Consider the following 13,254-nt stretch of genomic DNA (forward strand, 5'->3'; position numbering starts at 1 on the left):
TCCGTTGTTCCCGTCATACACTGGGCTTATCAAATCAAACAATAGTGCTATGAAGGCTTCGGGGCGCACGGTATAAAGCAAAGAGAGCAACAACAGGTATTTTTGTTTGTTTGTTTGATAATGATGAACTGTGGTGATACTCTATTTTGTTTGTGTGACGAGCTACCTGTCACTTATCGGCTGAGAAGTAACCCCGGCGACTTGATTACGAACATTGTGATATCTCCTGTGGACTTGAATAGCCAACCAGTTAGAAACGATGTGGCAAGCTAGTGTGTTGTGCGACGACACGAACTCGTTTTTTGCGATTTGTTAATTGATTTTTTTCCACCGAACTATGTTGGGATCTATGCTAAGTGGTTTCATGCTAGCAGTTAATTTACTTTTACGCGGAGGCAATAATGTTTGGATACCATCCAACGTTCGCTCTCTCGGTTGCTATTCGCCGTTCGATATTCAAGCAGTTGTTACTAACGGGGCTGGTTCCAACGAAATTGGATTTTCCGCTTGCTTCATGTGCTACACGAACTTCGTTTTGATTAGAGGTGTTCAGTGCATGTGCATCGACGACAGAACAATTAATGAACTGATACCTATCGATGAAGCCTATTGCGACATTCGTTGCGATGAAATCTCTCAGCCGAGCACCAACAATGAAACTTACATGTGTGGTGGGAACCTTGGAGCTAATTTTTACTGTAATGGGCAGGCTGGTAGCATCTGCCTTGGTGCAAATTCAAACCAATCACCAGTCAAAATATATCGCGATTTCGATGCCAACAACAAAGATGATGTCCAGTCAATGTTGCCTTGTTTGGATTTCGGATGTGGCCGGCCTGAAACCAAGGACAGAATGAACCTTGTGTATGCTGAATACTTTCCCAATTTGAATCCCGAAGATTGCATAGTCTATTGTACGTACGTTAAGACTTCCTACGCTCACGCAGGATGGATCTCATCTAACAGTCGTAAGTTATTTACAATTGCTTCAAAGCATCTTAAAAGGGATTCCTTGGTTTTCAGTAAGCAATCCAGAGATCCTCTCATTGCGTGTGACGTCTGGCAGTGACGTGCGTGCGTCGGCAATAAATAATAATTTTTCGTCTGCTTTTAATAGTAGCATTTTTTCTATACAGGCTACCACATTCTTAAAATTTCATTTTCCGTATCGTTTGTCTTGTTAGTACGATAGGATGCCATTAGTAAATCCCCTCATTTCAACATAGCAGAACCTACGCCAGCAAAATCTAATCTCGAACTACAAATCAAGTCATGACATATTAGATGTCTTTACTTATATGCCACATATAAGTCTGTTTATCCACCCATTGTCTTAGTGAACCATGCCAGTTATGGGACCTTTGAAAAGTGTATACTGTAAATCGTATATCGCAGGGATTAAGATTGGAATAGGAGAAGATTGGAAGGCACACTGAATTAATGCACTGGTTATATACAACGCAGGATTGTACCCGACATGCGCCTGTTCCAACGCCACGAGACAGCCATATCCAACTGATCCGCCGTGTGCAGAAGGCACATGCCCGCCCCCTCTGAACCCAACCAGATTCGTTGCTGGTAATGTGGATGGCCTGCAGGCACAGTCGTGTGGAAACCTAGATGCTGCATATCCTAACTGGTCCGTCTTCTGTACGACAGCAGTTGTTAGACCAGTGAACGGGACGCCTCATTGCGCTGCTTTTCAGACGGCGTATAACAGCTCTTGGGACGTGTGTCCTGTTTCGGCTACGTCAACACAAAAGACTAGTTCTTTGTCGTTAACAACGCCAGCCACACAAAACATCAAATGCCAGTCCCGTAACAAGTTAGTCAAGATCTTCAACAGCGCGTAATGTCAATCAAATATGATTTTTGTGTTCTACTAATTAGATCGCAATTCAAAGATGTGCCCAGAAGACAATGGGGAGGGAACTTGGTTGGCAATGGCAACTGCGCAAACAATAGCCACCTTTACAATGGATCGTGCTATTACACAGCATCACTCTCCGGTAAGTGATGCTCAATTATGAACGATTAAAATTTGTATGTGTTGAGTTTGGCAAAAAATATAAACTTTGGTGTACAGATAATGATATGGTGGACGTGGACGATTGGAGACAAGCTTGTGCCATATATTGCACTAAGATGTATGATGGGCATTTGTTGTCCCTTGAAACGGAAGACGAAAAGAATTTCGTTGCAGACGAATTTCTATTGTCTGACTTGGGTAAGTAACTTGCGAATTAGCTAACGGACGGTATTAGCTTGCAAATAAATCAATATTTTTCAAAAGGAGAAGACGGGACCATGCGTGCCTATTTAACAAGCGGTATCAAGACTAATGCGTCCACGGAGTACTGGAGTTTGCCCAACAATGTTCAAATTGAGATTACTAACGTGAGCAATTGGGGCGTCGAATTGGTGAACTGCGCAGATAATTATCCCTCCTATTTGATCCTATATTACGAAATGGATACTCAAGGTCTTGTTGTTCTTACGTTTTTTTTTTCGTTGCTGCTGGATATTTACTTTGCGTACTTGTGAATGGCATGAATGCAGGTTATGACAGCTGGCAATTCACCCGGGATGAATCGAGTCGTCATTTCGTTTGTGAGTATCTCGAGCCCGATGACATCGAAACCACGTCTCCGTCGACGACAACACTATCAACGTCAACTTCCACGACAACTCCAACAACGTCAACTTCCACGACAACACCAACAACGCCAGTAACTTCCACCACAACACCAACGACGCCAATAACTTCCACGACGATACCAACAACGCCAATAACTTCCACCACGACACCAACAACGCCAATAACTTCCACCACGACACCAACGACGCCCACTACGACAACTGTGTCGACAACTTCACTTTCGACGTCATCGTTAACGCCAATTTCGTCTACAGTTTCAACCTTAGTACCATCATCAACGACGCCCGCCTCTTCAAGCACTGAAGGTAAACACGTTGATTCTAGAGACATTTATGATTCGAATTCAATACTATTCTATTGACAAGAAACGACAGCAGAGTCTACCATTAGCAGTCCAACTTCTGCATCAACGTTTGAAACAACAAGTGACAGTAATAATACAAAATTCGTTTTGCTACTTTGTCGATATACTAACAAGTGACGTTCACAGTGTTACCTTCGTCAACGACCAAACCGACTTTAGTGCCAGAATCAAATCACAAGAGCTGTCCCTGTGCCGCAACCGACATGTACCACGCTAATTGGACCATTCGAGCTAATACTACCAAGACTCAAGCGTGCCGACCCGGTGCTTCAGGCACGGCTTCATGGACGTGTGACCTGATCGCCAACCAATGTACCCTGCGCACCAAACAACCAAATTTTGACGGTTGTCAGAGTAAAGAGCTTGAAGAAATTGCTGTTGATGTAAGTAGACTGGTGACATAGTTTGCGTGAAATAAGTTTAAAATTTACGTAATTAACAGATAGCTGACTACAACACTGAGCTGAACACGGTGTGGGACGATCTGCTCAATTTTACTCAGCCAAATGATACCTATTTCGGTCATGAAATTGATTACATTCTTGGCCTGGTTACTGACCTTCTCGACCGGCAGGACGAACAAATGAATGACACCAGTAATCACCTCGAGTTTCAGATCAATACTACCCAAAGCGGCGTGCGTATTTTACACAACCTTATCTCTCACGAACTGCAGTGGGAGCAGCTAGATCAGGTAACAAACAATCACGGTAATCAAACCCTAAATTTATTTAATCATTCACTTTTTCTCTTCGTAAGGATAAACGTTCTCAATCGGTATTGCTCCTGTTGAACGTTTCGGAAGACATGTCATTCCGGCTAGCGGATGTGGCTGAAATGGATAACCTATCTCTGCGCTGTGAAATAGAGTTAACCAACCTAACTTTCAGTTCATCTTATTGGGATGGAGGACCAAAAGAAGTTTATGATTGCTACCTGAATGCCTTAACAGCATCGGGAGTTTTCCTCCAATTTCCTTCATCAAATCAGCTTAATGCCGAGTCGACTTACCTTCTTTTGCCTGAAGAAGCCGTCACAGTTGGCCGCAGGCACAAAGCTGCTGGTCTTCTTATTTCTCACTCTATTCTACAGCAACTTCTACCGGGCCAGAATAGGTCCAATAAAACTATAAGACACGAACAAAACTAAAAATTAGCTTTACCGTTTCTAATCATTACAGTGTGGCAGGTGACCAGAAACAAATCAACAGTCCTCTCATCAATTACTCTCTGCGTAACGGTGAGACTAGGGAAGATTTGAACGTGTCGAAAAACACAAATATTCCTGAGGGAACATTTGTTCAATTTGTCTATCAACATGCCAAAGAGGCGAAAGATCCACCTGTTCGAGTTCTTCACCGCGATTTGGATCCCGGGGAAACACCCAGCCCCGTCATAGGATCCGCATTTTGTGCTTTTCTTTCCTACCATGGCTCAGGGTATTGTAATCCTTTATTTCACTATGCGTACTCTTATTAAACTTTTCAGCTTGCCTAGTTCTAATGTCGAACGAGCAACGTGGATTTGGGATGGTCAAGGTTGCACATTGGAGTCGACTAATCGTACGCACACGCTTTGTAAATGCAACCACTTGACTGGATTCTCCACGCTGATGGATTTCCATGAGTACACGGTATATTTATACAATAAATTTTTTAAATAGTATGAAAGCTAAAGCATTATCGTATTGATGCAGGGTGAATCTGTCCCACTGGAAATTACTAGCTTTGTATGTAGTTTGGCATCTGCTATTTCCTTGGCCATTACGTTTACAGTTCTTACCGTACTCAGGTAAGCTCAATCAATAAACATTCGAAGTGATTTTTTCCTGTAACCCCGAGTGCAATTGATCAACAGATCGATCAAAACGGACCGCACTGTTATCACACAAAACTTGTGCATTTTTCTGATGGCATCACACATTTTGGCTCTGACTACCTTAGGTTTATAATCTTTCTTATCAACTACACTAATTCAAAATCAAGACAATGTTCTTATTTCCAGATCGGCATTACCTGGACTTGGATGATGTAGGTTCCATTTCTTTCATTTTTTTTTTTCGTATACAAAAAGTAAATAGTAATTGATTTTCACTCTGCTTGAAGGTGACCTGTGCCGTTATGGGTGTTCTGCTCCACTTTTCTCTACTAGTTTCCTTCATGTGGATGGGCATCGAGGGAGTCCGCTTATGCCGTATGGTTGTCTATGTTTTCAATCTGTGCGATTGGACATTCTACTACGTTCTAGCAGCAAATTTGGTTCCATTCTTCATCGTCGGCACCACCTTGCTGGTGGCTCAATTTACAACGGGTATCATACCGGCCTACACTGGCGACGAGACGTAATCTAGATCAATCACAGGGTATCCGATGAGGTAACCAACGTTTTATTTCCTCGATTGCAGGTGCTGGTTGAATGGAGAAAACTACAAATGGAGCTTTGCTGGCCCTATAGCCATCATAATCATCGTATTTGACCCGTAATTGAATTCGTCAAAGTAGAGAAAGTAAATGTTTCTTTTTTAGGCTAATGTGGTGTTTGCCATTATTGCCGTCCGCTCTTCGTGGAACTTGAAGCAAAATATGGACCGTTCTATTGAGGAGAAGATAAGGTTTCCAACCGCTAACAAAGAGAAAATGTTTTGGAAAGTCAATTGTAAAATTTTAATTGTCTAGGAACGCTGCAGCACTATCGCTGTCGCTGACTTGTTTGCTTGGCATTTCCTGGTTGAGCGGATTTCTATTGTACACGGAGACATTAGTGTTTGCTTACATTTTCACCATTACCAATGGCCTACAGGTAAATATTGATTTTGTGTATTCAGTCTTTATGACGTGATGTAATTGCGCAATATTTATAGGGAGTAACGATAATGCTGTTTCGATGTATCTTGAACGATGAAGTCCGTAATGCCATCAAAGAGCGCTGGAGACGTCATAGGGACAACCGGGTAAGTTTTCCCATATGCCCTTTCTAAGCAAGTGTAATTATTTCAAAATTCCGTGTTTCAGATGGGTAAATGGTCATCCACCATGACGAACACCACTAATTCGCAACGTCGACCATCAGTGGTTGGCACAGGAAGCAAATCAGGAACTAACAGGAAACTCACGCAAACCAACAGTCGCTTGTCGAACTTATCAAATGCCACTAAGACTACCGAAACGACAATCGTTCCTAACAACCGTCTCCCCGAGCGAATGCAGCGAAGAAATCTCCGTACTTTCTCAGGTAGATGGTCAGATAAACTTCTGCAAATAATAGTGCCTCACCTTTAAGTTGGTAACACGACAGGAAGCGAATTCTCGGAAACGGAGTATAGCTCTGGGACTCGTGGATCTTTCAGCAGTACGGGATCGTACCTTCCTAACATTTCACAAAAGCAAGAACCAACGGTTAACAATGGCGTTCGGGAATCACGCCGAGTAAGTTTTTTGATCCAAGATCCAACATTACCTCCTGCCTCCCTTTCTTCTGGCTTTTACCAAGTGAATCCAAATAATTTGTCGGACAACACATCAGTGGTCAATAGACGACCAGGACAAATAATGTTTATCGAACAGGATCCGTCCGCTTTCTTTTGATAGCCTACGGATCATAAAAGGATAGGCTTCAGGGTCATCACTGTTTGTTAGACATTTCGAAAAAAATATTTTCGACAATGTTTGATGTTCGTCGGCACGAAAGATGTTGTCTGATTCGTTGCACTACAGACCGACATCGACAACCGTAAACGAAATAAATGATTACAAAGAAAAACAAAACCGAAAAAATAAATATGACTGAACTTAACGTTGGGAATTAGGCTTTTCTTGTTGCATAATCAAAGCCATGTATATAATATTATGCTACCGTTTCGCTACGTATACACAATGTTACCGTATGTTTCTTGGTTCCTCTTGTTTATCGATCTTTACTGCCATAGCTACTCCTTGACGTGTCTTAACCGAATTTAGAAAATAGAACATACACAATACGTAAAGCCATATACGTCTTTTTCTTATTTTTGCATCTAAGAGGAGCTGAAATGTTTGTAAACGTCTTTTTTTATCGAGATTATTAGTCACACCAGCCAATACCCGAATGAATTTTACCCATCTAGCACTGCTTAGTGAACTTCCTTAGTTGCCATGTGAGGTAACCTGGGGAATATGCAGAACTTGTTATTACATGGAAATTCCTTCCCGCAAAACACTTTTCGTCACGAAATTTTGCTGGTAGCAGTTGCACGTGCACCTTTCAAATGAAACCTTAAAGAATAGGATAGTTCACATGCAAAAACAATTCAATTATGATTCAGAGCCTCAAACTTTTTTCTGTCCCCATTTCATTCTCAAACGAACTTGTGTGTAATCCTTTTTGTTCAAAGATTTTGGCTTCTCGATAAGGCGGTAAGCTGAAAAAGGTCAACTACGCAGGAAACGATCGACACGTGATGAATCTGAGATTCAACCAACTTAACGACTGAAAGAAGCCCATCGGTTATAAGCACATTTTGGTCCGATGTGCCCCACAGTCTTTGTTGTTTAGGTGAGCGACGTTGTCGGGCACAGACTGTGCCCAGTTTGTCTTTTTGCCAAGTGGTTGGGATTTATGTTTTCTCGTTTCAGTTATAGCTGATTCGAATGAGTTGCAAAGATCAGCTGCTAAAACTTGGATTTCGTCATGTCGTCATCTGCTGCCGATTCTGTTTTTACCAAAATGACGCCGAACGGGAAGGTGTTTTCACAAAAGCAGTTTTCATCGCCATGTATTTTACTATTTCTATTTTTTTCCACAGATTACCCTGTTCATACCACAAAGAGAATTTGTTGACTATCTATCATGGATTCAACCAATAGGTAGGTGCCGTTGTTCTAAAGCAATTTTCTAGAACTACACAAAGTAGAAAATCATGTGTCCACTTGACTAATGTTATGATTTGATTTTAGATGCAGCAATAGTGGTGGATCGCGAATATGTTCATCCGGAACGTTCAATTGCTGTGCAGTTAATTAGCATGGTACGTTATGGGCGCGAAGATGACGAAGTGATGGGTTTAAACCTATCAAAAGAAATATGTCTGGCCAACGTGATTGTAAACAAAGTGCCCATGCCAGAGCATCTAACGGATATGCAGGTAATGTTTGACACTTTGTTACTTTACCAATCATAACTTGCGTACTAGAAGAAAGCCAAGTTGATGAATTAACTACCCTCACTACTTTAAAATATAGTGTAGTTAGTTTACATTCAATTTTGCAGCAGAAAAGGTTGCGTTTTCATATACAAAATAAAAATTACCAATTTACAGTTTTTAAAGCACACAGGCAGAGGAAACTGATGCCAATAGGATTACGGCAACGTTATAATCAAATTCAAATGTTCCGAACGATTAGGCAAATCTTCTACGGATTTATGGAGACACTTGCTATCCCTTTCATTTCGAATGGCCGTCAGGTGTTGGGCCGAGTTTAACTATTCAACAGCCATCGGCGATGAAAGGAGAACCCTGTGGAATAAAACACTTCATCGAAGTCTTTTGTCTCTACAGAGGAAGTTGCCAACCTCATAAACGGTTCCATCATCATTTCTAAAATTTTCACAAAATCGTGATTTTCTTTGTAAATATAAAATGACCCTATTGTTACAGGAGCACTATCCAATTTGATGTGGAATTGATTCAGAGACACGGATCGGCTGAGAAATCGGCCGTTTGGATACCGCCAGCAGTTACAGTCAGTCGACCTCTGCTGCTCGCTCTCGGTCGCGTGGATATGGAAGTTTGTTTAGAAAAGACATCCGTCGTCGATGGCGAACCGCTTATCATCAATATTTCTATTGCCAATCAGTCCAACAAAAACATCAGAGGGATGAAAGTAACAATGTGCTTTAAAGAACAATTTATTGAGCATGTTGAAAACGATGGTTTATTCCATAGATCACATTGACTCAATTTTATAAGCTCTCCTTTTCCGAGGGTAAACGCAAAGTGCCAGTAAATCGCATGGAAACGAACACCGGCTTTCCCATTGCACCCGGAGGAACCCTAAATCAGGTGAGTCACGTTCAGTTTTCCATTAAATTTGTAATAAAAACACAATTGAGTTGAGTTTCTTATGATCAGACTGTTATGCTTGTTCCGCGTGCCACTATGGGTACTAAACAAGAGGGGTTAGCTGTTCGGCGGTGTGTAAGTTCAAACGTCTCCCAGTTAGCACCAAGCACCCTTTTTGCCGATCCGAGCCATTCTGATATTTTTGGTTTCGTCATCTCTTACCGAGTTCGTGTCAAGCTTAATGTCTGCCAGACACCACTGAAGGCAACCGTAATGGCTGAAATGCCTATCTTTATTGTTGCTAAACGAGATAGCGAACATTTCTCGCATCAGCCGATTGGGATAGAGAAATGCCCTGATAATTCTTCAATAACTTTTCGGAATCGAAGGTTTTTTAAACGATTTCCTAGGGTTTCATTTGATGGAAAAGTAATTTTTTATTATTTTTCTCTTCAGCTCCGCTTTTTCCAAATAAACCTGAGCGCTTAGAAGTTGTTCGGAAGAAGTTGGAACGTTGAACACTATTCAATGCCTTTTAACTACGCAAGCCCGTAACATAATATCTATATCCTTTCCTAAATTGGAAGCTGTAATTTAGGACCGTACGGCTATGAAGTGCATGAAATGATGTACGGCATCCAGGAGTGGTTGCGAAAACCCATTCCTTTCGTATGTTCGCGTGCCAATGCTGGTGTAACTCTTGGAATTGGCAAACTTGAAATAAATATAGTACAAAAAAAATTTCCGGTGAAACTGGTTTTTAAAAACTATTCGTTGTAGTGCTTAAAATGCAAAGTTTTTTCTCCCTATATGGTATTCTTTCACGACATTTTCAACTTCCAAGATGAATGTAACATGTACCGCGAAGTTAAAAAAAGAAACTTCCAGCCGGTGGCCGGAGGAGGCAAGGAACTAAACTTTTGGCGCTCGAGGCAATATTCCGACATACCATTCAAACTAGCGTGCGACTACGTGACTGTCAGACGCTGTCCACGTCACCAAAAAAGTTACTTTCCAAAATGCTTTGCTATCACGTGCTAATATTTTTTTTTGTTACTCTTGCAATATCTAAAAGTGACGATCTGCCAGATTTTTACACGTTTACCGTTCAGGATATAGAAGGCGAAGAAGTGTCATTGGAAGAATACCGAGGAAAGGTAATAAGAAGTTTACTGCTTAAAACAGATAATTGTACTTACAAACTGTTTGTCACAGGTTTCTTTAGTAGTCAATGTTGCTAGTTTATGTGGGTACACTGACAGTAGTTACAGAGGGTTGAAAAGACTACAAGATATTCTTGGATATAGCCAAAAGTTCAATGTCCTGGCTTTCCCTTGTAATCAGTTTGGAGAACAGGAACCATATGAAGATGAAGTTATTTTGAATTTTGCCAAAACTAACTATGATGTTGAGTTTCCCATTTTCTCCAAAGTTGATGTAATAGGTGAAAATGCCCATCCAGCATTCAAAAATCTCATAAGTGAGTGTCACTTAAACTGAATATCATCTCAAGACTCACAGAATCTATTTTATGCTATAGATCAGTCATCTGTTCACCCTGATTGGAACTTTTACAAATATTTAGTCGATCATAATGGAAGAGTGTTAAAGGCATGGAGTACTAAAACAACCGTTGAAGAAATTTTTGACAGGTAGACTTATATTTGCCAAGATGAATTCATTTTCTTATCCTTAATTCTATTCTGACATTGTTTAGTTGTAAGGCAGCTCTTGATTCTATTCCCGAAGCATCTGCCGCAACAGATGCAGGTGATGCTTCCGATCTGCCGTCGTCACCGGCCGATGTTGTCTCTAAAGATGAACTGTAATATAATTTTCAGTTCATTTGTTTAAACTATTGGTGCAATACATGTACACATTGAATTGATGATTTGTGAAACTGTATTTCCTTGTTATTCAAAACGACAGTCAATTTGTCGTTGTAAAAAGAAAAACACACGGATGAAATAGGAATAACGTTGAGGCAGGAAAAACCAAGTAAAACTACTAAGATGGAGTGTGTCGCGTTTATACTTCATCGATAACAAGACTGAGTTAACAGTTTCTTTGTTTCGGTTCATTCGACGTACACAACTCTTATTGTCTTTTTGGGCTCTATAAACAAGTGCCCGCCCCCCAGGACATATATATGACATAAAACTTTTGCATGTTGAGAAAAAAAAAATGGCAAATGATGCGATGGTGGTATCTTCGAACTCTACCAAAGTTCACCTTCTTTTTCTTTAGCTGGAACTTCAATAACTCGAGGTTTATCAATAATTCGCGCAGTTCGATTGCCTTTTTCCACTATTCCTATAATCCATGCTTGATAGCCCTCCGTTTTCTCAATGTCTTTACAGTAGGCGGCAGCTTGCTCACGAGGAAGGCAGATTAACATCCCACCTAATAACAAATTATATTCAAATATGGTGACACATCTTTAAGGTAGATGAATTACCTGAAGTTTCGGCAGAAAGGCCTTGAAGCAGCTGAAACATATTACCACATGCCTTGGCAACAGCAGCCATTTTTGCTATGACAGGTAAATTATGTATAACAAACGAAACTTCATTCTTCTGATGGGCAGCAAGGTTCTGTGCATGACCTAAAAGTCCAAATCCAGTCACATCCGTAGCCGCATGAGCGTTATATTTGTGCATCAAACGAGCAGCTAGAATGATAATCGGTAACAAAACTATATATGAAGGATTGCATTGAAACGTCGTTATATAACTGAATACCTGTCCTATTCAATCTTGCCATGGAATCAATCGAACGTAGGTAAGCTTTACGTACGTCATCTTCCGAAACGACCAATTTAATCCTGTTCCAGCGATCTTGCAAATCCAACCACTGGTGCGCATTGACAGCTACTTGCGTGCCCAATGGCTTTGTTAAAACCAGCACATCTCCTACAACGGCATTGTCTGGCCTGAATAACAAAATCTTCTTATGAGTACTAGTAGGAATTTGTAAGAAATTACATGAAGTGTCACTAACATTATGAGTTCTGACGTTTGGCACACAGAAGACGCTACCCCTCCAATGGTACACCATGGGTTCATAACTGTTTGGCCACCTGTTACATTTGTACCAGCCTCCAAGGCACAGTCCTATTGTAGCAGAAATGTTAAAAATATGGAATTTTGCCACACCGTTACTATAGTTACCTTAAAACCACGCATCATAAGTGGCATCACAATGTCTCTTTCTTTTTCTGTCATTTTGGTTGAAACACCAATTAACATCAGCATGTTGTCACACTCTGTTACACCCATGGCATACAAATCACTCAAAACGTTGGCAGCAGTTATCTTCCCTACAATTGAACTAGAAGCTAGAATGTTTGAAAACACCAGTCAATGCAGCACTAACCTTGCATGTAAGGGTCATCTACTAATGGATAGAAAAAATCTGTTGTCTGCACAAGAGAAAGGCCTCCATGGCGAAGGGGTGTAACTGATGCATCCATGCCAACACCTCAAAAAAATATTTATCAAATACACATACACAAATACCAGAACTGTACTTAAATAATGTCAGTCCGCAGTGGAAAAATCCATCAAACTGAAGTGATAAAATACCGATTCTTGTGTAGGGAAAATGAAGATATTGGTTCTGCTCATGATCTTGGATGTTTGCATCATCATCCTGAAGCCCTGCAGACAATAGCAGTTTCCCAAGAACATCTTGGGAACACTTACACCCTCATCCTTTTAAATCCGCATAGCGCGTCAATCGGAAAGATGCGTCCAGATCATGAGCAACAGGATCGAAGGGTCGCCTTAATGACAAGGTCGTCGCATTTTCTCCAGTCAACTCCAACTGAACTGCTTGGACAGCAGCTAGGGCCTCCGGTGTAACGTTGGATGACTCCATGGTAGTCGGACGACTAACCTACTAGATAACACGTAAAATCTACACATAACAAATGTATCCATGATGTCCGAGCTCTTCCTGCAATACGGAACCAAATAAAAATACAAAGATCTTAGTACCTGACAACGGGGTTAGAGGATCTCTTTTCTGCCTTCGAAAATTCAAACGTTCAAACAGGCAAAACGGCAAGCTATGAAATGGCGTCCGGGTGGTAGCGTGCTATAGCATGCGTTGTTCGAGGCAAAGGACAAGCCGCATCAGTTTTCGATGGAAAAGGGGGAAACTGAGCCAAGCGAGCGCAGCGCCTCTCTAGTAA

General features: G+C 41.1%; 4 protein-coding genes across 7 annotated transcripts; 3 read left to right on the top strand and 1 right to left on the bottom strand.

Annotated features, from left to right (window-relative positions):
* Nucleotides 1–60: 60 nt before the first annotated feature.
* Nucleotides 61–7,008, top strand: LOC130700930 (adhesion G protein-coupled receptor L1-like). The gene is made up of 22 exons (XM_057522919.2): nucleotides 61–968; nucleotides 1,465–1,825; nucleotides 1,891–2,009; nucleotides 2,087–2,227; nucleotides 2,294–2,482; nucleotides 2,560–2,964; nucleotides 3,025–3,090; nucleotides 3,150–3,406; nucleotides 3,466–3,717; nucleotides 3,783–4,138; nucleotides 4,204–4,461; nucleotides 4,520–4,655; nucleotides 4,719–4,813; nucleotides 4,880–4,965; nucleotides 5,027–5,052; nucleotides 5,128–5,363; nucleotides 5,427–5,490; nucleotides 5,548–5,633; nucleotides 5,698–5,821; nucleotides 5,883–5,972; nucleotides 6,034–6,253; nucleotides 6,317–7,008. The coding sequence occupies exons 1-22, from the start codon at nucleotides 338–340 to the stop codon at nucleotides 6,604–6,606; spliced, it is 4,488 nt and encodes a 1,495-aa protein (XP_057378902.1). The 5' UTR covers nucleotides 61–337; the 3' UTR covers nucleotides 6,607–7,008.
* Nucleotides 7,009–7,526: 518 nt separating this feature from the next.
* On the top strand, nucleotides 7,527–9,802 carry LOC130700955 (phosrestin-2-like). Its single transcript, XM_057522949.2, has 8 exons — nucleotides 7,527–7,741; nucleotides 7,803–7,863; nucleotides 7,954–8,141; nucleotides 8,401–8,579; nucleotides 8,655–8,880; nucleotides 8,943–9,059; nucleotides 9,129–9,448; nucleotides 9,516–9,802. The coding sequence occupies exons 1-8, from the start codon at nucleotides 7,688–7,690 to the stop codon at nucleotides 9,532–9,534; spliced, it is 1,164 nt and encodes a 387-aa protein (XP_057378932.1). The 5' UTR covers nucleotides 7,527–7,687; the 3' UTR covers nucleotides 9,535–9,802.
* A 195-nt stretch (nucleotides 9,803–9,997) lies between these two features.
* LOC130700966 (glutathione peroxidase 7-like) lies at nucleotides 9,998–10,964 on the top strand. Its single transcript, XM_057522964.2, has 4 exons — nucleotides 9,998–10,216; nucleotides 10,275–10,539; nucleotides 10,600–10,711; nucleotides 10,777–10,964. Exons 1-4 carry the CDS (start codon nucleotides 10,079–10,081, stop codon nucleotides 10,886–10,888), a joined length of 627 nt encoding a protein of 208 aa, XP_057378947.1. The 5' UTR covers nucleotides 9,998–10,078; the 3' UTR covers nucleotides 10,889–10,964.
* Nucleotides 10,944–13,191, bottom strand: LOC130700946 (inactive selenide, water dikinase-like protein). 4 transcript variants are annotated; one of them, XM_057522939.1, is made up of 8 exons: nucleotides 13,058–13,191; nucleotides 12,644–12,977; nucleotides 12,435–12,539; nucleotides 12,230–12,378; nucleotides 12,060–12,172; nucleotides 11,801–11,991; nucleotides 11,518–11,730; nucleotides 10,944–11,462 (listed from the first exon to the last, which is right to left on the bottom strand). In XM_057522939.1, exons 2-8 carry the CDS (start codon nucleotides 12,936–12,938, stop codon nucleotides 11,278–11,280), a joined length of 1,251 nt encoding a protein of 416 aa, XP_057378922.1. In that variant the 5' UTR covers nucleotides 12,939–12,977; nucleotides 13,058–13,191; the 3' UTR covers nucleotides 10,944–11,277. The 4 variants fall into 4 exon arrangements, with proteins under 4 accessions (XP_057378922.1, XP_059352701.1, XP_059352702.1 ...); XM_059496718.1 differs by having other exon boundaries at nucleotides 12,644–12,959; nucleotides 13,058–13,186; XM_059496719.1 differs by having other exon boundaries at nucleotides 12,644–12,956; nucleotides 13,058–13,171.
* Nucleotides 13,192–13,254: the final 63 nt, after the last annotated feature.

Source organism: Daphnia carinata, chromosome 9 (assembly GCF_022539665.2).
Source record: "Daphnia carinata strain CSIRO-1 chromosome 9, CSIRO_AGI_Dcar_HiC_V3, whole genome shotgun sequence".
NCBI classification, from domain to species: Eukaryota; Metazoa; Arthropoda; class Branchiopoda; order Diplostraca; family Daphniidae; genus Daphnia; species Daphnia carinata.

What these genes read in the sequence shown, in the direction of transcription:
- LOC130700930 (XM_057522919.2), top strand. Translation starts at nt 338, where the DNA reads ATGTTGGGATCTATGCTAAGTGGTTTCATGCTAGCAGTTAATTTACTT. An exon ending in CGCCTCTTCAAGCACTGAAG is followed by an intron (nt 2,965 to 3,024) that starts GTAAACACGTTG and finishes TCTATTGACAAG; the next exon opens with AAACGACAGCAGAGTCTACC. An exon ending in AAATCTCCGTACTTTCTCAG is followed by an intron (nt 6,254 to 6,316) that starts GTAGATGGTCAG and finishes GTAACACGACAG; the next exon opens with GAAGCGAATTCTCGGAAACG.
- LOC130700955 (XM_057522949.2), top strand. Translation starts at nt 7,688, where the DNA reads ATGTCGTCATCTGCTGCCGATTCTGTTTTTACCAAAATGACGCCGAAC. An exon ending in AAATGACGCCGAACGGGAAG is followed by an intron (nt 7,742 to 7,802) that starts GTGTTTTCACAA and finishes TTTTTTCCACAG; the next exon opens with ATTACCCTGTTCATACCACA. An exon ending in AAAACATCAGAGGGATGAAA is followed by an intron (nt 8,881 to 8,942) that starts GTAACAATGTGC and finishes TTTATTCCATAG; the next exon opens with ATCACATTGACTCAATTTTA.
- LOC130700966 (XM_057522964.2), top strand. Translation starts at nt 10,079, where the DNA reads ATGCTTTGCTATCACGTGCTAATATTTTTTTTTGTTACTCTTGCAATA. An exon ending in AGCATTCAAAAATCTCATAA is followed by an intron (nt 10,540 to 10,599) that starts GTGAGTGTCACT and finishes TTTATGCTATAG; the next exon opens with ATCAGTCATCTGTTCACCCT. An exon ending in GTTGAAGAAATTTTTGACAG is followed by an intron (nt 10,712 to 10,776) that starts GTAGACTTATAT and finishes GACATTGTTTAG; the next exon opens with TTGTAAGGCAGCTCTTGATT.